General features: G+C 35.3%; 1 protein-coding gene across 3 annotated transcripts in view; it reads left to right on the top strand.

Annotated features, from left to right (window-relative positions):
- SANBR (SANT and BTB domain regulator of CSR) overlaps window positions 1-22,805 on the top strand; it is a 68,212-nt gene that overhangs the window by 14,659 nt on the left and 30,748 nt on the right. For all 3 annotated transcript variants that reach the window (XM_082358160.1, XM_082358159.1, XM_082358158.1), the window contains 7 exons: window positions 518-756; window positions 3,982-4,040; window positions 5,484-5,644; window positions 8,502-8,588; window positions 9,896-10,006; window positions 13,204-13,327; window positions 15,738-15,890. In XM_082358160.1, coding sequence (XP_082214286.1) covers window positions 518-756; window positions 3,982-4,040; window positions 5,484-5,644; window positions 8,502-8,588; window positions 9,896-10,006; window positions 13,204-13,327; window positions 15,738-15,890 — 934 coding nt within the window. The remainder of the gene's footprint in view (window positions 1-517; window positions 757-3,981; window positions 4,041-5,483; window positions 5,645-8,501; window positions 8,589-9,895; window positions 10,007-13,203; window positions 13,328-15,737; window positions 15,891-22,805) is intronic.

Genomic DNA, 22,805 nt, shown 5'->3' with positions numbered 1-22,805 from the left:
TAAAAAAAAAAAAACAAAGTAGCTATGCTAATTTTTTGATACTTCAATGAATAATTTTAACTGTTTTTCCTATTTATTAATAGTAAGAAAATTTTAGTATTTAATCTATATCTCCCTCCCATACCCATTACCATGTAAAAGTGCTGTTTTATGTTCCTCACAAGAATTAGAATGTATAATTTAATTTTTCTTTGTGAATTGGTATTTTTAAAAACATTATAATTAACTTATAATTTGAAAATAAATTTTAAAACCCTGTAGATTGTAAGTTCTGTAGTAAAAATATTTTTATTTGTTTTATTAAATCAATAGCTTAACTAAAATTAGTCAATTTTCAGATACAGATCAGGTTAGCAAGACACTTATGAAAACTTCTGAATGTCAGACCCTGTGAAACTGATGTGTGGTTAAAACCTTGAAAAATATCTTGTTCTCATACTTCCAATAAATGTCAATATTATTGGCTCCTCTTCTAAAATTCTAATAATTTCATTTCTGTGTAACATTTTTTATGAAGGCCAAACATGGTGATCCATGTATGTGATGAAGCAAAAAACTTGAAAGAAGATTTTATTTGCCCACGAGATCTTTTGATATCAGAAATGAAGTACTTTGCTGAATATTTATCTGTGGACGCCCAGCGCTGGGAAGAGGTGGACATTTCAGTTCATTGTGACGTTCACATTTTCAACTGGTTGATAAAATATGTTAAAAGGAACACTAAGGAGAATAAAGATTGTGAGATGCCCACTTTAGGTAAAAGACAATCTATTGCTTATTTTGTAGTGCAATTTTTGTGTCAGCTGGAAGTTGCTTCAGGCCAAACATGAAATGTGGAAAATTGTTCAAACATTAGTATTTATGCTCAGATTAGTAATCACCTTTTAGGAAACTGATACCTCACCCTTTCTAAGCCAATTATAGTGAATTTATGGCAAATGGACAGGTCTCTAGATCAGCTATTTTCACTGTATGGTACAGTGACCGACCACTGGAGTCCTAAAGATCCTTTTAGAGGATCCACAAGGTCAAGAGAATCTGCTTAATAATGCCAGGATGTTGCTTGTCTTTCTCTCTGTGTTGACATTTGTTCAGGTGGTGCAGAAGTAATGGAGGGTAAAACTGTTGGAGCTTTAGCACACATCAAGCAAGGAGCATCACACTGTATTAGTGGTCACTGTGTTCTTCAACACCATGTGCTCATAGGAAAAAAGAAAACAAAAAAAGTTTCACTTAAGAATATCCTTGGGGCTTCCCTGGTGGCGCAGTGGTTGAGAATCTGCCTGCCAATGCAGGAGACACGGGTTCGAGCCCTGGTCTGGGAAGATCCCACATGCCGCGGAGCAACTAGGCCCGTGAGCCACGACTGCTGAGCCTGCGCGTCTGGAGCCTGTGCTCCGCAACAAGAGAGGCCGCGACAGTGAGAGGCCCGCGCACCGCGATGAAGAGTGGCCCCCGCTCGCCGCAACTAGAGAAAGCCCTCGCACAGAAACGAAGACCCAACACACCCAAAAATAAATAAATAAATTAAAAAAAAAAAAGAATATCCTTGATGAGGCAGTAAATATTACTAATTTTATTAACTCTTGACTCTTGAGTATACATCGTTTTGATATTCTGTGTAATGACACAGGAAGTGCATTCCTGCTACACACCAAAGTATGATGGTTGTCTGAAGGAAAAGCATTTGTACAGTTACTTGAGTTGCAAACTAGCTGCTTTTTTACGAAACCATTTTTACTTGGAAGAATGGCTGACAAGTTATGGTTATTCAGACTTAGGCATTTGGCAGATATTTTCTCTCTCTCTCTCTCTCTCTTTTTTTTTTGGCCATACCGTGCAGCTTGCGGGATCTCAGTTCTCCGACCAGGCATTGAACCCAGGCCACGACAGTGAAAGCCCAGAATCCTAACCAGTAGGCCACCAGGGAACTCCCCAGACAAATATTTTCTTGAAAATGAATTAAATGAACCAGTCAATTAAAGGGAAACAACTAACAATATTTGTTGCCAATGATAAAATTCAAGCTTTCAAGTAAGAGAGTACTGGAAAACTTGTATCTGCTTGCATGTGCTTGACAATTCCTCAGTACTTAAAGATGTTTCTGATGAGACTGGTGAGATTTTGTGTGTGTGTGTGTATTGTGCAATGAAATGTTTCAACATTTGGAAGATTTGCATAACTCAGTGAACCAATATCTTCCTAATGACCAATGCATGATGTTAAAAAAAATCATGCATGGGTTGAAGGTCCACTCAAAGTACAAGATAAATCAGTGGATTTTGAGATAGCAGAATAGGAAAAGTTCATTGATATGATTTCAATTCCCATTGCAAGTAACCTTTAAGAAAGACTACTCAGAAATTCAATGTGGAAACAGATACGAGAATCTAGCTGTCTTCCCTTAAGTCAGACATTGAAGAGATTTATAAAAAATGTCAAACAGTGTTATTTTCACTTTTTTTTGTTTCTATTGGAAAATAGTTATTTTTCATAAAATATGTTAATATGTAATTAGTTCATTATTTTTAAATGAATTAATATATTTTTTTAATTTCTGTTTTAATTTCCAATATGGTAAATACTGATAGATATAACCCACATAAACAAAAGCTCTCCAGGAATTTCAGTTTTTAAGATTTTTTTAAAGGGGTTTTGAGAGCAAAAGTTTGAGAACCAGTGTTCTAGAGGATCGGAAGACTAATTACTAAGTAATCTTTTTGTGGCATTGACTTGTATAGGAAATCACACTGGTGGTTTAATAAAGTCTTTCTGTGCACTAGAATTGCAATTTACAGTAGTAGCAAAATATTTCTAAACTCTTGTTAGTAACTAAACCTATACTGACAGTATATAAGAAGTCTTCTGAGGAAGTTCATAATTTAATACATTTTTGTGACCAAATTAATAGAAAAGGTTTCTAATGGTCCTTAAAATTACAAAATTGCTAAATCAAAATTTTCAACCAGTCAGAGCCCAGAGATTCCAGACCATGGAGATATGTATGTGTGAAATAAAAATCAAAATACGTAGAGAGAAAAAAATTACTGTTTGATCTAGCATGTTTAAGAACATAGCAAAGGTTAAAAAAGTGGTGCAAAACTAGTCTCTGTAATCTTGGACCTTAAATCAGTGGCTACAAATGTAAGCTTTTATAAAAGCAATCTTTATTCTAACTAGGAAAACTACCAAAATGCTTAATTAAATTGCTAATAATCCAGACCTTGTGTCTTAACTGGAATGGGTTATATTATAGTTTCTTGAGGAACTTTTTCACCAGCTCTTTCCTCCCTTTACCTTTGCTCTTTGAGAACCTTTAATCTAGAATTGTTACTTAAGGAAAGATTGGGATTACTTATTTTAATCATTGCCTGCATAGTCCTTTATTTAGGGGGATTGTCTTAGTACTATAATGGTAAAAATCACAGTTGTTTTCTTTTTCTTAAAAATATACCTCATGGGAGATGACTGAGGTTGTTTTACTAAAATGATAGCATCAGCCGGCATCCCCCTTTCCCTGGTTGTGCCTCCGAAGTCTGCCTTTAGAAAGTAATTTTGCATTTCTGCAATAGTAAATTTTATATTATCTTTCAGAATCTTTTAAATTAAGTATTTGTTCATAACAATCATTTGAACCACATTTGAAGTAGCTTCACTGTCATTTTTGTGTGATGAGTTATATTCACAATTTTAATTATCTTTTTCCCTGGTTTAGTTAAGGAGTTTGCATATATCATATCTTTAGCCGGAGTCTCTTTACTTGATATGAATCTAATTCCAGGCAAATTTACTATGCATTTTCTCTATACTGTAAGTTTTAACATTGCGTTTTCTTTCTTTCATGTATATAAGCCATAGTAAGCTTTTATTAAATTGTTCTTATTAAAGTAACATCCTCTTTTAAGGTGAGAAGGAGCCTGTTCTAAGGAGATTGAGGTACAAATCAAAAGGAGAATTTAATTTTTCTCTCTTTTTTTTTAGAGCCAGGAAATGTCATTTCAATTCTTATTTCTTCAGAATTTTTGAAAATGGATTCATTAGTAAGTATTAAAAAGAGATTCAAGCTCTTCTATTCACCCATACTTGATTTAACATATAACTTGATGTTTCCTTCAAGTATCTGGAAAATTCTAAGACATCTTCCTGAAGTAGTTGTTAATTCAAGAGTGTGATTCATTAGAATAAACTGCTGGTGTTTGGAGGTACTTCGTTCTATTGGGAAGGCTATTGTTCAGGCTACTATATATCATTAGTATATGATGCCTATAAAACAAACAATTTATCCTCAAGGGAGGCGTTAGCTGTTGCATTAGATGAAACTAAACAGAATTAATTTTACCCCAAAAGGGATTTTGCTCTGAAACCAAATTAAATGAAAATTAATTGGAATACATTTGTTTTACTATTTAAGTAATTGGTTTAAGCATGTTTTACTTATTTGTGTCTTTCATTTATAGTTCAGCGAATTAAGAACAAATACCCAACTACTAAAAAATGTAATTTTATATGTGTAAACCACATGCTCATTTCTGTTGTTTAAGAATAGTTGATAAAACGTAAAAGCATAATATATACATATACATATCAAGCTCTAACATTAAATATATTTGTTTTTCTTCTTTTTCCTTTTATTTAATAAATTTCTTTATTGTTCAAATGTTTTTTATACGTTTTTGTGGTTTAAATTAACATTTAAATGAATATTTGCTTTTAACCTCTGGTAAAACTAAGTAGAGCAAAATACCCCTTTGCTGTGTTAACAGATGTGAAGTTTATTTGTTTGAAGTTTTATTAGTTCCCTGTATTCTGTGTACTCCTTAGTCCCTCTCCTTTCAGTTGTTGGTATTTATTGCTTCAAGGGAGGGTTATAGAAAAAAAGCAGAGACTAAAAGAGTCTCTGAGTTTTGATTTTTGAAATCTAAGCCCTAAAGGATGATTTTTATGCCATAGCAAAATATTTAGAAGAATGCATAATTAACCAGTGCTGTTTTTCCCCAAAACCCAAATCTACCTCAAAAAGTAAATAAATATACCTCACAGTGAAGAAAGGGGAAGAAAGTCAGCGAGCAAGCACAACACAACTGAGAAAACCCTGAAGTGACTGAAATTGTGTTTCTGCCACTCAGAGAAACGGAGGCTTAAAATTATCACTAAGTTTAGTTATAGGAAGTCACATATCTTGTACCCTTGAGTTTGTGGACTAAAATTTATATCTGCCACAGTCATGAAAGATGTTCATTACATTATCGTTCGAAATATTCTAAGAAGTGTGAAAATTATTTTTCTAGCTATGTTTGTACAAATTTGGCCTGCTAGACCACTTTGAAACAGTGTAGATTAACCCAAATAGGCAGAACTAAGTTATTGTGTAGCAATACATGGATTAGGCTTTTAATGAATCTTATCTTTGAAAAGTATTGGTATGACATTATCCTTTATGCTACTATCTTCAATATTCATTTTCTATTGTGTTTTTTGTTTAGGTTGAACAATGTATTCAGTATTGCCACAAAAATATGAATGCCATAGTAGCTACCCCATGCAACATGAACTGTATTAATGCAAACCTTCTTACACGTATAGCTGATCTGTTCACACACAGTGAAGTTGATGATTTAAAGGACAAGAAAGATAAGTTTAGGAGGTAATTTTTAAATTTTAATTTAATTAATTTATTTTTTTAAAACTTTTGGTGGCACCACATGGCATGTGGGTCTTAGTTCCCTGACCAGGGATCGAACCTGCACCCCCTGCAGTGGAAGCACAGAGTCTTAACCACTGGATCACCAGGGAAATCCCTAAATTTAATTTTAAAAGTAATGTTCCTATTAGAAGAAATGTATTATTTCTATTTCATTTTAGTAAAAATTCTATATTTAGAATATATTTAGAAATCTGTTTCCATTTTATTTTAAATGAAGTAAAATATATCCTGAGCCAGTGGCTCAGGTAAAAATTAGTAATTAAATTGGTTACTCTGAATAAGGCACATATAAGCAGATTGTAGTGGTGAATTATGTTAAAAATTATTAAGACAGGCCTTAGTATAAAGGGGAAGAGTGGTATGAGATGAGGTCAGCAGCACTTAGGGGCTGTTTAAGTCATAGCAAGGAGTGTATACTTTATTCTAGGTGGAATGGAAGCAGAGGAGTGGCATGATCTGATTTGTTTTTAAGAGCTCAGTCTATTCTATGTGGAGAATAGACTATAAGAATATAAGAAGCAAGACCTATTAGAAGTCTAGTGCAGCAGTCTAGTGAGAGATGAAAGGCTTTGGACTAGAGTGGAGGCAGGGGAGCTGGAAGAAAGTAGATGGATTCAGACTATGTTAATAGAAAGATTCGACAGATTTTCAAATGGAATGATGTGGGAAGAGAGAGAGTATTTTAGGATAATTACTAGGTTTTAAGGTTGAGCAACTAACCATGCTAGTGTCATTAATAGAGAGGGCAATGACTGGGGTGAGGGGAGTCAGGAGATGGGTTTGGGTTAAGATTATTTAATATATTTAATATACTTCTTGGACACACAGGTAGGATGGCAGGGAGATAGTTGGATATGTAAGTCTGAAGTTTAGGTCAGAGGTCAGGGCTTAAAATAGAAATATAAGAGTAGGTGAGGTTTGAAACCATGAAAGTGAATGAGATTTCCTAACAATACCATATGTTCTCCACTGAATTGCAGTGGCACCTTTACTGTAAATCAGGAGACTATACATGTGAGGTCTCTTTCTGAATTCTCCATTTTGTTCTGTTCATTTCTTTGTCTGTACTTTTATCAGTAGCACACTGTCTTAAGTACAGTAGCTTTCTAATACTTTTTGGTATCTAGTAATCTGAATTCTCCAGCTTTGCCTTCCTTCAAGATTGATGTCTTGGTCATTTTATATACTTTGCATTTCCATATGAATTTTATAATCAGCCTGCCCATTTTCTCTTTCTTTCCCTGTCATACACATACATACACACACACAACCCTGCAGATTTGAGGGTTAATATTCAACCTATAGATTTGGAAAGAGACATCTTAATAATATTGAGTCTTTCAGTTCATGAACGCGGTATAACCCTCCACTTATTTTAGCAATGTTTTATAGTTTTTAGTGAGAGATATTTTTCCTTTTTTAACTAAATTTATTCCTAGGCATTTGAATTTTTTGGTGCTATTGTAAATGCTATTTTTATTTATTTTATTTTCTAACTGTTAGCAAGAGAGTATTGATAAAGACTGTCCAACATTTGGAGGTTCAACAAGGGAGGAGCCAGCGAGGATCCTGAGGAGGAGGAGCCAGGGGGGTCAAAGGGAAGGCAGAAGGAAAGAGGGTTTCAAAAAGGAGGAAGTGATTAAGTGGTCAAATGTGTGGAATGCTGCTACCATGTAGAGTAAGATGAGAACAGAAATGTGGCCAATTGGATTTAAACAACTTTTTTCCAGATGTTTTGCTCTGAATGATTGCAGAAAAATTCAGCAGTAGCTATTAAAGACAGGTAGGCTCAAGAAAGGATTTTTTTTTTTAAGAAGGGAGATACTAGATTATATTTATATATGCTGATCAGGATGAGGATGATTCCTTACAGTGGGAGAAATTGATAGTGCAGGGAATTATCTAAGAGTTTAGTCCTTAAGGGGAATGAGACACAGGGGAATTATCCAAGAGCTAAATACTTGAAAATGGAATCGGGATCCTAAATCCAGATTGGCCTTTATTTTTTATTTTGTTTTGGCGGGGGGGGGGTGGGTTGCTCATATTTATTTTTTATTTTTTTTAACATCTTTATTGGAGTATAATTGCTGTACAATGGTATGTTAGTTTCTGCTTTATAACAAAGTGAATCAGTTATACATATACATATGTTCCCATATCTCTTCCCTCTTGCATCTCCCTAGATTGGCCTTTAATAGCAGTCATTACTTGAGAGAAAATGGAGACAGTCAGGGTGTACACTTGGAATTAATGACATACTTAAAAGACTTAAAGTTCATGCAGAACATTATTATATTATGCATAGTAATAAAGTATTAACATTTATTGAATGTTTAATACTGTCTGGCACTCTTTAAAAAGGACTATCTCATTTAACCCTCATAAAATCTTATGCATTTGAAATTACTAACCCCATTTCATAGATGGAGAAAATAAGGTTCAAAGATGTTAAGCTGCCAAAGATCACATACCAAATTATTGATAGACCCCGGATTGTTAAATTTCCAAAATCCTCGGTCTTGAATATTCCTTAACAAAGGACTGAAAGAGGGGTAGATATCCATCTGTCTCATTTTTCTTGTGAAAATGGATTCTTGATCAGGCAGTTCTCATTAGTAGGTTTATTTACTTAGAACACTAAAAATTTATTATAAATTCCCAAGGAAGGGCTCTCTAAGGATTTATTAGTCTTATTTTCTACATGTGCAGATAGGTCAGTGTTTATTTTCATCACTATCAAGTAACTTTAATAAAGTAGATATAAAAAATTAATTTGTTGTTCATTTGTTCTTAATAGTAAACTTTTTTGTAAGAAGATTGAGAGACTATTTGATCCTGAGTACTTGAATCCAGATTCTCAGAATAATGCAGCAACATTATACAGGTACAGTGATATGTTTTTCTTTGGTATGCTATATAATGCAGCTAAATTCTTTAATTTTACTACATTTGAAATTTTCTTCTTGGATGTTTTTGTATCTTCTTTTTTGTTGTTGTTTTTTAATTTTTTAAATTTTTAATACAATTTTAATTTTTTTTAATATTTATTTATTTATTTATTTATTTATTTATTTTGGCTGCACCCGGTCTTAGTTGTGGCACATGGGATCTTTAGTTGCAGCATGAGGGATCCTTTAGTTGTGGCATGCGAATGAACTCTTAGTTGCGGCATGCATGCGGGATCTAGTTCCCCGACCAGGGATTGAACCTGGGCCCCCTGCATTGGTAGTGTGAAGTCTTACCCACTGGACCACCAGGGAAGTCCCAAATTTTTTATACAATTTTTAAAGGTTACTTTCCATTTACAGTTATTACACAATATTGGCTATATTCCTTGTGTTGTACAATACATCCTTGAGCCTATCTTATACCCAATAGTTTGTATCTCCCACTCCCCCACCTCTATTTTGCCCCTCCCTACCCTCTCCCCACTGGTAACCACTAGTCTGTTCTCTGTATCTGTGAGTCTGCTTCCTTTTTGTTATATTCACTAGTTTGTTGTATTTTTTAGATTCCACATATAAGTGATAACATATAGCATTTGTCTTTCTCTGTCTGAATTATTTCACTTAGCATAATGCCCTCCAAGTCTATGTATGTTGCTGCAAATGACAAAATTTCATTTTTTATGGCTGAGTAATATTCCATTGTGTGTGTGTGTATATGTATGTGTGTATACCACATCTTCTTTATCCATTCATCTGTTGATGGAACTTAGGTTGCTTACGTATCTTGGCTATTACAAATAATGCTGCTATGAACATTGTGGGGCGCATGTATCTTTTTAAATTAGTTTTTTGGGTATTTTTTTTTTTTTGGATATATACCCAGGAGTGGAATTGCTGGGTCATATGGTAGTTCTATTTTTAGTTCTTTGAGAAACCTCCATACTGTTTCCACAGTGGCAGCACCAATTTACATTCCCACTAACAATGTACAGGGGTTCCCTTTTCTTCACATCCTTGCCAACATTTGTTATTTATGTTCTTTTTGATTATATCCATTCTGATGGATGTGAGGTGATATCTCATCGTGGTCATGATTTTCATTTCCCTGATGATTAGATGTTGAACATCTTTTCATGTGCCTTTTGGCCATCTGTATTTCCTCTTTGGAAAAATGCCTATTCAGTTCCTCTGCCCGTTTTTTAATCGGGTTGTTTGTTTTTTTGATTGTGTCTTTGTGTTATAGATGCTGTTTGTGTAAGAAACTTTTAACAAAAGAAACAGAAAGAAGAATTCCTTGCATTCCTGGAAAAATCAATGTGGATCAACACGGAAATATTATCTACATTCATATAAGGTGCAGTGAAAAGAAAATACAGCTTTTTAAATGTGAATTAATAGTGTATTTATTAAAAGCAAAACTACTCTTATAAGGAATAGGATAATATCTTTTCTGCACATGATCCAACTTTGATTTACAAAGGTGCTACTTTCAAAACAAAGTTGTTGTAAAAGCTTTATTTTATCTTGAAAGATATTCTGATCAGTGCCATTAAAATGATTTCTTTTCACTAACAGATTTTAGTTATCTATTATATAAGTGTTTTTGAGAAGACAACCAAATTTACTTTCAGATAAATTTTGGTTGGTGAGTGAGGCAAATTGTCTTTAAAATTGGATTTTTCATAATTTATTCTTCATACTTTGTCAGTATTCCATTATTGCATAGTCCTTTTTAATTCCCCTTTAAGTTCAAAACTAGTTCTCATCCTGAGCTGGGGAGTAGGGAGAGAGTGTTATAAATTGGTATAATGTCTCAGGATAACAAAAACTTTAAAATATATATGTATATTCTCTGACAGTATCCTACTGCTAGGAGTTTATTCAGAGAGGTAATGCTGATTTGTGAAAGCACTTAATAAGGACATTTATTGCTCTATATAAATAAGAAAAAGTAAAAAAAGCACTGAAATGATTAAGTGAACTAAAAATATATCCATAAAATAGTATATCTATATAAAACGCATCTAATCAATTCTTAATATGCAGCCTTTGAGAATGTAAAAGAATATATACTCACACAGAAAATCGTTAGTGGTAAATTAAATAAGAAAAAAAACAGGTTATAAAACAGAACTAGAAACATGTTCACTAAAATGTTAACTGTGGTGTTACCTTTGAGTGATAGTATTATGGATGATTTTCGTTTGCTTTTTGCTTTTTTTCCTATATTAAAAATGTACAGTACTTTTACTAAAGAAAAAACCCTACAAATGTTAGATTTCATATTTTAAACATTAAAACAGAAACACAGAGAAACACATGACATTTGACCCTAGTGTTAGTAATAGCACAGTCAACATTAAAATATTTCATTTTCCTCTCCATATAATAAAGGGAATATTCATTAGTTATTATAAGCACTTGGGATATATATATATTTTTTTATATAGCAGGTTCTTATTACTCATCAATTTTATACACATCAGTGTACATGTTAATCCCAATCGCCCAATTCATCACACCACCATCCCCACCCTCCCCACGGCTTTCCCCCCTTGGTGTCCATACGTTTGTTCTCTACATCTGTGTCTCAACTTCTGCCCTGCAAACCGGTTCATCTGTACCATTTTTCTAGGTTCCACATACATGCGTTAATATACGATATTTGTTTTTCTCTTTCTGACTTACTTCACTCTGTATGACAGTCTCTAGATCCATCCACGTCTCAACAAATGACCCAATTTCGTTCCTTTTTATGGCTGAGTAATATTCCATTGTGTATATGTACCACATCTTCTTTATCCATTCGTCTGTCGATGGGCATTTAGGTTGCTTCCATGACCTGGCTATTGTAAATAGTGCTGCAGTGAACATTGGGGTGCATGTGTCTTTTTGAATTATGGTTTTCTCTGGGTATATGCTCAGTAGTGGGATTGCTGGATCATATGGTAATTCTATTTTTAGTTTTTTAAGGAACCTCCGTACTGTTCTCCATAGTGGCTGTATCAGTTTACATTCCCACCAAGAGTGCAAGAGGGTTCCCTTTTCGCCACACCCTCTCCAGCATTTGTTGTTTGTAGATTTTCTGATGATGCCCATTCTAACTGGTGTGAGGTGATACCTCAATATAGTTTTGATTTGCATTTCTCTAATAATTAGTGATGTTGAGCAGCTTTTCATGTGCTTCTCAGACATCTGTATGTCTTCTTTGGAGAAATGTCTATTTAGGTCTTCTGCCCATTTTTGGATTGGGTTGTTTGCTTTTTTAATATTGAGCTGCATGAGCTGTTTATATATTTTGGAGATTAATCCTTTGTCCGTTGATTCGTTTGCAAATATTTTCTCCCATTCTGAGGGTTGTCTTTTCATCTTATTTATGGTTTCCTTTGCTGTGCAAAAGCTTTGAAGTTTCATTAGGTCCCATTTGTTTATTTTTGTTTTTATTTCCATTACTCTAGGAGGTGAATCAAAAAAGATCTTGCTGTGATTTATGTCTAAGAGTATTCTTCCTATGTTTTCCTCTAAGAGTTTTATAGTGTCTGGTCTTACATTTAGGTCTCTAATCCATTTTGAGTTTATTTTTGTGCACAGTGTTAGGGAGTGTTCTAATTTCATTCTTTTACACGTAGCTGTCCAGTTTTCCCAGCACCACTTATTGAAGAGACTGTCTTTTCTCCATTGTATATCCTTGCCTCCTTTATCAAATTTTATACTTTTTTATCTTGAGACTTGATTTACCTTTTGAAAATTACTTCCATTTTGACAGCAATAACTATTAATATTACTATGTGAAAAAATGGTTATTAACTTTGATATCCATTTTTGTTGTTTTATTCAAAGTATTTTCCTGCAAGTCAGCTGTTGATGACATTTTTCAAAAATGTCTTAAACTTAAAACAGATGTAATTTCTAATAACATGATGGCATTTTGTTATTTATTGAACTAAGGACAAAAATAACAAAAGTTCAAAAAGATTGGGGACTTAGACAAAAATAGGAACCTGTTACATATGACCATAGCAAATGGAGTTATAAGCCTTGCCTGTTTTTTTAAGTTTATATCACATAACTTAAAAATGTGTTATTACCAAGACCTGATTTTGCATTACTTTATTACTCAATTACTAGAAAATGCCTTGTGAAAATAATATAAAGAACTAATACATTAATGGAATGTTTAGAATCACCAATAATTAATAACTTATTTTATAATATGTACAATTAGAATAAAAGGTTCCATTTAGCAACATAAGCCTAAGTCCCAACTGTTAGCCTGCTCAAACTATATTTAATTTGTAACCCTTTATCTAGCATAGTAAAATAATTTGGCATTCAGTCTGTCACAACTTTTTCTGTTGTCCACAGGAAAATAAAAGAATAAACAAACTCCCAAATGAAATTTTATCTGCCATGCAGTGTAGTCCATTCCACAGCCGTCTTTTGGGGAATGTTCTTGGAAATATGTCACAAATTTTTAAATATTTGTTTAAACCAAATTGTTTATATTGCTTGTGTGTAAAATAATATAACAACTGAGGCTCTTTTCCCCAGAGATAAGACTTGGGATGTTCATGAGTATTTGAATAGTCTTTTTGAAGAATTAAAATCTTGGAGAGATGTATATTGGCGCTTGTGGGGAACAGTCAACTGGCTAACTTGTTCAAGATGTTATCAGGTGAGTTTTGTCTTTTTCTAATATCCTGCTCTGCAAACATTGAGAGCAGCCTCTTTTGATATATGCTGTTTAATTAGGGTGTGTTTGTACAATATCTGACATCTTTTTAAGAAACTAGTGTCAAAACGATGGTGCTATTAAACATTGCTTGCATCTGACTTCATTTCTCTTACTACGGTTCTTCCTCTTTCTTATTTCCATTGCTGAAACAATCGATGACTTGATGAATTTTTATAAAACCAACAGGTTTTAAGTGATCAAATCCATTTTTTTCAATGGAAAAAAGATAACAGAATTCTTACTGCCTTTCATTATTTCCAGCCAAACTGTTTCTCTGTTAGCCCATGAATTTCTTTAGAAATTCAGAAACACCCTTGCAGATAGGATACTATTGAGATATGCCCTTCTTGTTAAAATAATTGTGTTACCAAAAAGGTTTTGTTCATTTTCTTCTAAATGAAGTCTATCATAAAAGCACAAGAAAGCTTGCTATTTGAAGGTACCTATAATAAATCCTTTTCTAGAATAAATAGATCTTTATTGTTCACAGTCATTCCAAATTAGTCTTATGTATAAATCCAGAGTGTTCTACATAAAATTTTTTATGAATCCCTCAGGTCTCCCAGCCCCCAGTTCTTTTCCTCTCTCACTTGGGTAATTATTTTCAGTAGAAGGAAGGAAGAGCAGTGGACTCCCTATGTCCCCACAATTTTTAAAAGCTTGATTTATTGAAGTATAATTTACATACAGTAAAATTTATCCTTTTTGTGAGGTTTGACAAACTCATACAGTCATGTAACTACCACCACAATCAAAGCATAAACCACTTCTGTCAGCCTAAAAAATTCCCTCGTGCCCATTTTTAGTCAATTCCTTCTTCCACCCCAGCCTCTGACAACCACTGATCTGTTTACTGTCTCTATAGTTTTGACTTTTCCAGAATGTCATATAAATAGAATCATACAGTATTTAGCTTTTTGAGTCTAGCTTCTTTTACTTAGGAAAATGGATTTGAAATTTATTCACATTGTTGTATCTATCAATTTGTTCCTTTTTAGCCTTAGGTAGTAGTCCATCATATGAATATATCACAGTATGTTTATCCACTTACCAGCGAAGGACTGTAGGTGTTTCTAGTTTGGGGCCATTATGAAGAAAGCATCTATAAACATTCCCATACAGGCTTTCATGTGAATATGTTTCTCTTGGGTAGTTACCTAGAAGTAGGATCGCTGGATTGATGTAAACGTAAGCTTAACATTTACCATGCCTAACAGTTTCCCAAAGTCCCTGAACCACTTTGCATTCCTTCCAGCTGTGTATGGGAGTTCCAGTTGCCCCACATCTTCACTAGCGCTTGATATTGTCAGGTTGGTTTTTTGGTTTGTTTTTTTTTTTTTTAACTTAATAGCTATGTAGTGGTCCTCCCCACAATGGAGTGTCGCTTATAATCAAGGATATCGGGCTTCTAAAACCTGGCTTGTTTAGCATGTCAGAATGCAGAAAATTTGAAGGATTTTTTTCCCTTCTTCATAGGAAATTGAGTCTTGATTTATAATATTTAATATTTTACTATGGAGAGTTCATAAACTCATAAAATAGTTTGTATGCAAAATACTTTGTATGAGTGTGCACCTTATAGATTTTATCAGATGCAGAAAATTTTAATTAAAAACTATTATTTGAAAATCATAATTGGAACTAACAACTAAGAATTCTGAATTATAGACTATCCTTTCTTGCTTTTGTGTTCAGGATCTTTTTATTTTCTTTAAATTATCTTACCAACTTATAAACATATCTGAAACATGACTGTTAATTTTATAATTAAACTTCGATAAGATTTTCACCAGTGATTCAAGGTTACTCCATAGTTGTCACTAATACCGATGCTAAGTATTTACCTTAAAAAATATGTCAAAGAATAAGTGAGGCAAATTTTTATTTAGTTTTTTCCATTGGAAAACCTCTTATGTGATTGACCAATTATAAAATTAGATGTACATCAAGATCAATTTAATTCATATGAACTTAAATAGTGTTTTTGATTTTGTTTTTTAATAGCTTTATTGAGGTATAATTACGTGCCATAAAAATCACTCACTTTAAGTGTACAATTTTCTGATTTTTAATAAATTTACAGAGTTGTGCAACCATCACCACCATCCAACTTTAGTACATTTCCATCACCCCAAAAAAGATCCCTCATGTCCATTTGCTGCCATTCCCCAACCCTGTCTCACTTTTAACCCCAGGCAACCACAAATCTGCCTTGTGTCTCTAGAGATTTGCCTTTTCTGTACATTTTATGTGATGGAACATACAGTATGTGGTCTTGAGTGAAGTATTTTTGAGATGTATAATTTCATTGTGGGAATAATACTTGATTTTACGTATTTCTTTTATTCAGGCTTTTCTGTGTATAGAGTTTTCACATTGTCAATATCACTCAGAAACAGTGATTTATCCTACTGCAGGAAGTTCGCTAAGTACTGTTGGCACTGGAATCTATCCCTGCTGTAACCAAAAGGTTCTTCGGTTTGACCCCACTCAGCTTACAAAGGTAAATTCTGAATGTTGCCCTTTTGTAATTACAGCACTCACTAACACTTCGTATTTAAATCTTTTCCTCTTTTAGTGTTTTTAAAATGTAAATATACATTCACGTAGAAAAGACTTAAAGCAATGCATAGGTAAGTATAGTAAAAAGTAGAAATCTCTCTTCACACCACTCCCTCACTCTACATCTCTTCTTAGAGGTAACCACTGTTCACAGTTCCTTTCAGACCTTGTTTTATACGTTTCAGGCACAAACTATATGTTGTTTTTCATTCTGGAAATAGGATCAGACTATTCATGTTATTCTGTAGTTTGCCTTTTTCACTCAATAATATAATTAGGTGATCATTCTGTGTAATACTAACTGCTGTGTAATACTCCAAGCTGTGCATATTTCACAATTTATTTAACCAGTCTCCTATTGATGAACATTTAGGTTGTTTCCAGATTAATAATATTACAGTGTTGCAGTGAACATCCTTGCACATATATCTTGGTGCAATATATGAGTATTGCCCTAGCTTAGAGTCCTTGATCACTAACATTTTTGAAAATGTTATGTAATTAAGTTTCGTGAGTGGACGAAAGGAACCTTCAGGTCTTCATCATCACCATCCACACAGTAAATATTTATGAAGTGCCAAAGTTGTGTCACAGACTGTGCAAGGCAGAGAGTAGTGTGTAAAATTGGGTAGTTTCTGCCTTCATGGAGCTTACAGTTCAGGCAATAATGTCAAAAGTGGGGGAAAAGCAGGCAAAGGAATGTTTGAAGAATTTCTGTAATAGGCTGGTTTGATCTGGCCCTTGAAGTCAAGGAAAGCCTCCCTCCTTAAGGAGTTGGCATAGAGATCTGAAAGGTGGGTAGGAGTATGTGAGGCGAAGAGGAAGGGAAAGAGCCCTTTGGTCAGAAGAGCAAGGCCAAAAGGAACACAGTGGGTAAATGAGACTGAAAGAAACCGTGCCTGTTGTAAAAAACATGCATGGCTCAAGACGGGGCTGGAGAGGTCAGTAGGTGTCAGCCATGCAGGGGCAGGACCTCCTAGGCCGTGCTTTAGTTTCTTCTTTATTTCAGATTTTGAAAATATCAATTGTGTGTGGAGAACGGCTTAGGGAATAGTCAGTGGAGTCAGGTACAAGAGGAACTATCAGAATAGTCTTAGGGAGATGACGGTGACTTGGACTAGGGCAGTGGAGACAAAGAGAAATGGATGAATTCAGTATTTAGGAAGTAAAACTGAATTGACTTGTTGGATTATTTCACAGAGGGGATTGGAGGAGTCAAGGATGACTCAGTTTCTTGCTTCTGCTACTGGATAGATGGTGGTGCTATTCACTGAGGAGGAAAATAACAGAGGGATCAGGTCTGGAGAGGAGCTCATGAGTTCTGTTTTGGACATTTTGAGTTTGAGGTACTTTATGAGATAACCAGGCAAAGAGTGTTAGATACGTGGGTTTTGGTGCTTAGAGAGTGGCTAGGCTATAGATAATAATTTCTTTTTTTTTTTTTTAAAGATTTATTGATTGATTGATTGATTGATTGCTATGTTGGGTCTTCGTTTCTGTGCTAGGGCTTTCTCTAGTTGTGGCAAGCAGGGGCCACTCTTCATCGCGGTGCATGGGCCTCTCACTATCGTGGCCTCTCTTGTTGCGGAGCACAGGCTCCAGACGCGCAGGCTCAGTAGTTGTGGCTCACGGGCCTAGTTGCTCCGTGGCATGTGGGATCTTCCCAGACCAGGGCTCCAACCCATGTCCCCTGCATTGACAGGCAGACTCTCAACCACTGCGCCACCAGGGAAGCCCGATAATAATTTCTAAGCCTTGCAAATAAGTGATAATTGAAGCCAGCAGGTATAGGTGAGCATAAGAGCAGAGGGTCTACAACAGAGCCTAGAGAAACTCCAACATTTATTGGCTGGATAGAGAAGCATGATCCTGCAAAGGAGAATGATCAGGAGGGGACAGAGTAAACCAAGAATGTTGTCATGAAAGTCAAGGGAGCAGTATTTGAAGATGGAGAGAGTGTCCACGATGCCAATTATTGCTAAGAGGTCAAATAAAATAATGAAAGAAATGTGTCTTTTGGCTTTGGTGACCTGGAATTCTTAAGTGCGAAGAACTGTTTTGGTGGAGTGCTAGATTCAGAAGCCAGATTAGTATGGGTTGAGGAGTGAGTAGAAGAAAAACAAATGGAAACAGTGTGATTAACAACTCTTTTGGGAAATTTGAGAAAGGGAGAAGATGGATCAATAATTAAGTTATGGATATTTATTGTTTCTGTCTTTTTAAAAAAATTTTTATTGGAGTATAGTTGATTTACAATGTTGTGTTAGTTTCACGTGTATAGCAAAGTGAATCAGTTATGCATATACATGTATCCGCTCTTTTTTATATTCTTTTCCCATATAGATCATTGCAGAGTTTTGTTTTTTTAATATTTATTTATTTGGCTCTGCTGGGTCTTAGCACGCAGGATCTTCGTTGCCACATGTGGGATCTTTTAGTTGTGGCATGCAGGATCTTTGTTGCAGCATGCGAGGTCTAGTTCCCTGACCAGGGATAGAACACGGGCCCCCTGCATTGGGAGCACGGGGTCTTAACCACTGGACCACCAGGAAAGTCCCATTACAGAGTATTGAGTAGAGTTCCCTGTGCTATACAGTAGGTCCTTATTAGTTATCTATTTTATATATAGTAGTGTGTGTATGTCAGTCCCAATATCTGTTTTCTACATCTGTGACTCTATTTCTGTTTTGTAAATAAGTCCATTTATACCATTTTTTAAGATTCAACTTATAAGCGATATCATATGATATTTGTCTTTCTCTGTCTGACTTACTTCACTCAGTGTGACAATCTCTAGGTCCATCCATGTTGCTGCAAATGGCATTATCTTCTTTTTTATGGCTGAGTAATATTCCATTGTATATATGTACCACATCTTCTTTATCCATTCGTCTTTTGATGGACATTTAGGTTGCTTCCATGTCTTGGCTATTGTAAATAGTGCTGCAATGAACATTGGGGTGCATGTAATCTTTTCAAATTATGGTTTTCTCTGGGTATATGCCCACAAGTGGGATTGCTGGGTCATATGGTAGTTCTATATTTAGTTTTTTAAGGAACCTCCATACTGCTCTCCATAATGGTTGTACCAATTTACATTGCCACCAACAGTGTAGGAGGGTTCCCTTTTCTCCACACCCTCTCCAGCATTTATTGTGTGTAGATTTTTTGAGGATGGGCATTCTGACCCGTGTGAGGTGATACCTCATTGTAGTTTTGATTTGTGTTTCTCTAATAATTAGTGATGTTGAGCATCTTTTCATGTGCTTTTTGGCCATCTGTATGTCTTTTTTGGAGAAATGTCTATTTAGATCTTCCACCCATTTTTTTCTTTTTTTAAAAAAATATTTTTATTTTTTCCATTCTTTTTCAAATTCTTTTCCCATTTAGATTATTACAGAATATTGAGCAGAGTTCCCTGTGCTATACAGTAGGTTCTTGTTGGTTGTCTATTTTATTTTTACTTTCTTCCTTTTTTTTTAAATTGAAGTATAGTTGATTTACAATGTTGTACCAATCTCTGCTGTACAGCAAAGTGACTCAGTTATACACATACATACATTCTTTTTTTTTTTTTTAATTTTATTTATTTATTTATGGCTGTGTTGGGTCTTCGTTTCTGTGCGAGGGCTTTCTCCATTTGTGGCAAGTGGGGGCCACTCTTCATCACGGTGCGCAGGCCTCTCACTATCGCGACCTCTCTTGTTGTGGAGCACAGGCTCCAGATGCGCAGGCTCAGCAATTGTGGCTCACGGGCTTAGTCGCTCCGTGGCATGTGGGATCTTCCCAGACCAGGACTCGAACCCGTGTCCCCTGCATTGGCAGGCAGATTCTCAACCACTGCGCCACCAGGGAAGCCCCATACATTCTTTTTTTATATTCTTTTCCATTATGGTTTGTCACAGGATATTGAATATAGTTCCCTGTGCTATACATTAGGACCTTGTTGTTGGTTATCTATTTTAAATATAGCAGTGTGTACACTTCTGCCCATTTTTTGATTGGGTTGTTTGCTTTTTTTGATATTGAGCTGCATGAGCTGTTTGTATATTTGGGAAATTAGTCCCTTGTCAGTCTCATCATTTGCAAATATTTTCTCCCATTCTGTGGGTTGTCTTTTCGTTTTGTTTATAGCTTCCTTTGCTGTGCAAAAGCTTTTAATTTTAATTAGGTCCCACTTGTTTATTTTTGTTTTTATTTTCGTTTTTATTTTCATTACTTTAGGAGGTGGATCAAAAAAGATATTGCTGCGATTTATGTTAGGGAGTGTTCTGCTTATGTTTTCCTCTAAGAGTTTTATAGTATCTGGCGTTACATGTAGGTTTTTTTTTTTTTTTTTAAATGCACAACGTGAGAGTTGTGAGGTTGAGTTTTTTATTTATTTATTTATTTATTTATTTATTTATTTATTTATTTATTTATTTATTTATTTATGGCTGTGTTGGGTCTTCGTTTCTGTGCGAGGGCTTTCTCTAGTTGCGGCGAGCGGGGGCCACTCTTCATCACGGTGCGCGGGCCTCTCACTGTCGTGGCCTACTCTTGTTGCGGAGCACAGGCTCCAGATGCGCAGGCTCAGTAGTTGTGGCTCACGGGCCTAGTTGCTCCTTGGCATGTGGAATCTTCCCAGACCAGGGCTCGAACCCGTGTCCCCTGCATTGGCAGGCAGATTCTCAACCACTGAGCCACCAGGGAAGCCCCTACATGTAGGTTTTTAATCCATTTTGAGTGTATTTTTGTGTATGGTGTTAGAGAATGTCCTAATTTCATTCTTTCACATGTAGCTGTCTAGTTTTCCCAGCACCACTTATTGAAGAGACTGTAGGAGAGACATTTTTAAAAGTCAGTAGAAAGGATCCAGTTGAGGAGGAGAGATTGATAGTACAAGGTTTATGAGGAGGCAGGATAAGGTGCAATTTTAAGCACATATGGCAGGATTCGTTTAGAGAGGAGGAAGGGCAGCCCCTCTATTATAACAGGAGAGAAGAGGATGGTTGCAGATAATAGTAAAATTGTGTTTTTGTCATTTGGATGATAAGTTGTTCTAACCTATTGTCTTTTCTGTTCTCTGTAAAGTAGAAGGTAAAGTCATCTGCTAAGAATCAGGGGGAAGGCACTTCCCTGGTGGTCCAGTGGTAAAGAATCCGCCTTACAATGCAAGGGAAGCGGGTTCGATCCCTGGTCAGTGAACTAAGAACCCACATGCTGCAGGGCAACTAAGCCCGCGTGCCACAACTACTGAGCTCACGCGCCTCAACTAGAGCCTGCGTGCCGTAAACTACAGAGCCCACGTGCCCTGGAGCCCGTGCACCACAACTAGAGAGAGAAAACTCACACGCCATAACTAGAGAGAAACCTGTGCACCGCAACGAAGATCCCAAGTGCAGCAACTAAGATCTGAGGCAGCCAAAAAATAAAAATAAAAATAAATAAATAAATAATAAATAAATCTTAAAAAAAAAGAATTCTTTATTAAAAAAAAGAATGAGGGGGAAGAGGGAAGGGTCCAAGGTTTGAAAGAAGTACCAAAGGTTTGAAATAGTCTTTTTGGAAACCAGGAGAGTGAATTTTCCAAAGAAATCTTGTAGGTTGTTAGGCAGTTTGAAAGCCCTTTGGAGATTGGTGATCATGAATTTACAGTGAAATCCAAAATGCCTTTTTATATTACTCTCTCCAGCAGTCCTTAGCTGCTTGAGTGCAGGCATGGAGAAAGTAGGTATTTGAGCTCATCCCGATGAGTATAATGAAATTTAGGGGTAAGGAATTTGGAGTATTAGCCATAAATGTTATTAAAATGATGGATCATGAAATTTAAGCTGGATTAGGAAATTTGTTATATTTACGATCAATTAGCAGTTTTGATTAGTCAGAAATTTTATTGCTGAAGTAATAAATAGGTTACCCATATAATGTTCATGTTCATGTTTAAAGTTTTAGATAATGCTTTTCATACCAAAGCTATTTAAATGGGGCATGAGACTTTAAGCAAAATGGGATTCGCTTTGATAGGCCCAAGATAATTGCATTAATTCATGATTATTGTTATGTTTTGGCAGTAACATGGTTTAGTCATTGCATTTCTTTATGGTCAAGCTTCTGTTTTAACTGTCACATTTATATCACTTTGAACAATATTTCTAAGAGCTGTAACTCTTTGGCTTTTTGTTTTCTATTTACTGGTTGTATTGACTACTGATATTCCATTCATTGTGAGAAGATTCAGGAATAAATAGCAACTAAATTGTATTTTAAGTCTGGTGTGCAACATCATGGATATTGATTAAAGTGATTTCTTAGACTAAGTGAAATATAAATAGCTCATTTGGTGAGTTATATTTCCAGTAATGGCAGACTAAGTAATTCAGACTAATCCTCCCATCAAAAGGTAACTAAAAAAAGACGTATGAAATATAAATGTAAAGATTATATTAAAAGCATCAAAGAGCTAATGGGGAATTAGTGTTAAGATATAAGAGATGATGGGAACCCAAAGAAGTGAGCCAGCACTTAGGGCCATTTTTGTCCTGGAGGTGATGACCAAACTGAAAGAGACAGCTGAGAGTCTGGGCTGAGCTTTTGGTGCCCTATCAGGATTTAGGGGCATAGTTAGGATGCCAAGAATGGGGACATTAATGAATAACATCCCCAACCCTACACTTTGTGTTGGTATCCCAAAGAAAATAAGAGCAAATGAGAAGCAAACCATCCCTTGATTGAATAGCAACCTGGTTTTGATTTATTTGGGTAGCCTAAGAAATTCAGGCCCTGAACTTGGGTTAAGGTAATCCTGGATTGCCATGGTCCCCAGGCATCTGGAATAAGCAGTAAACATCCTCTTTGAAGAAAGAGAACATTATTC

The sequence above is a fragment of the Balaenoptera borealis genome (assembly GCF_965194805.1).
Source record: "Balaenoptera borealis genome assembly, chromosome: 15".
NCBI lineage: Eukaryota > Metazoa > Chordata > Mammalia > Artiodactyla > Balaenopteridae > Balaenoptera > Balaenoptera borealis.
The sequence above is the reverse complement of the archived record's forward strand: the minus strand, read 5'-3'. Positions and strand labels throughout refer to the sequence as shown.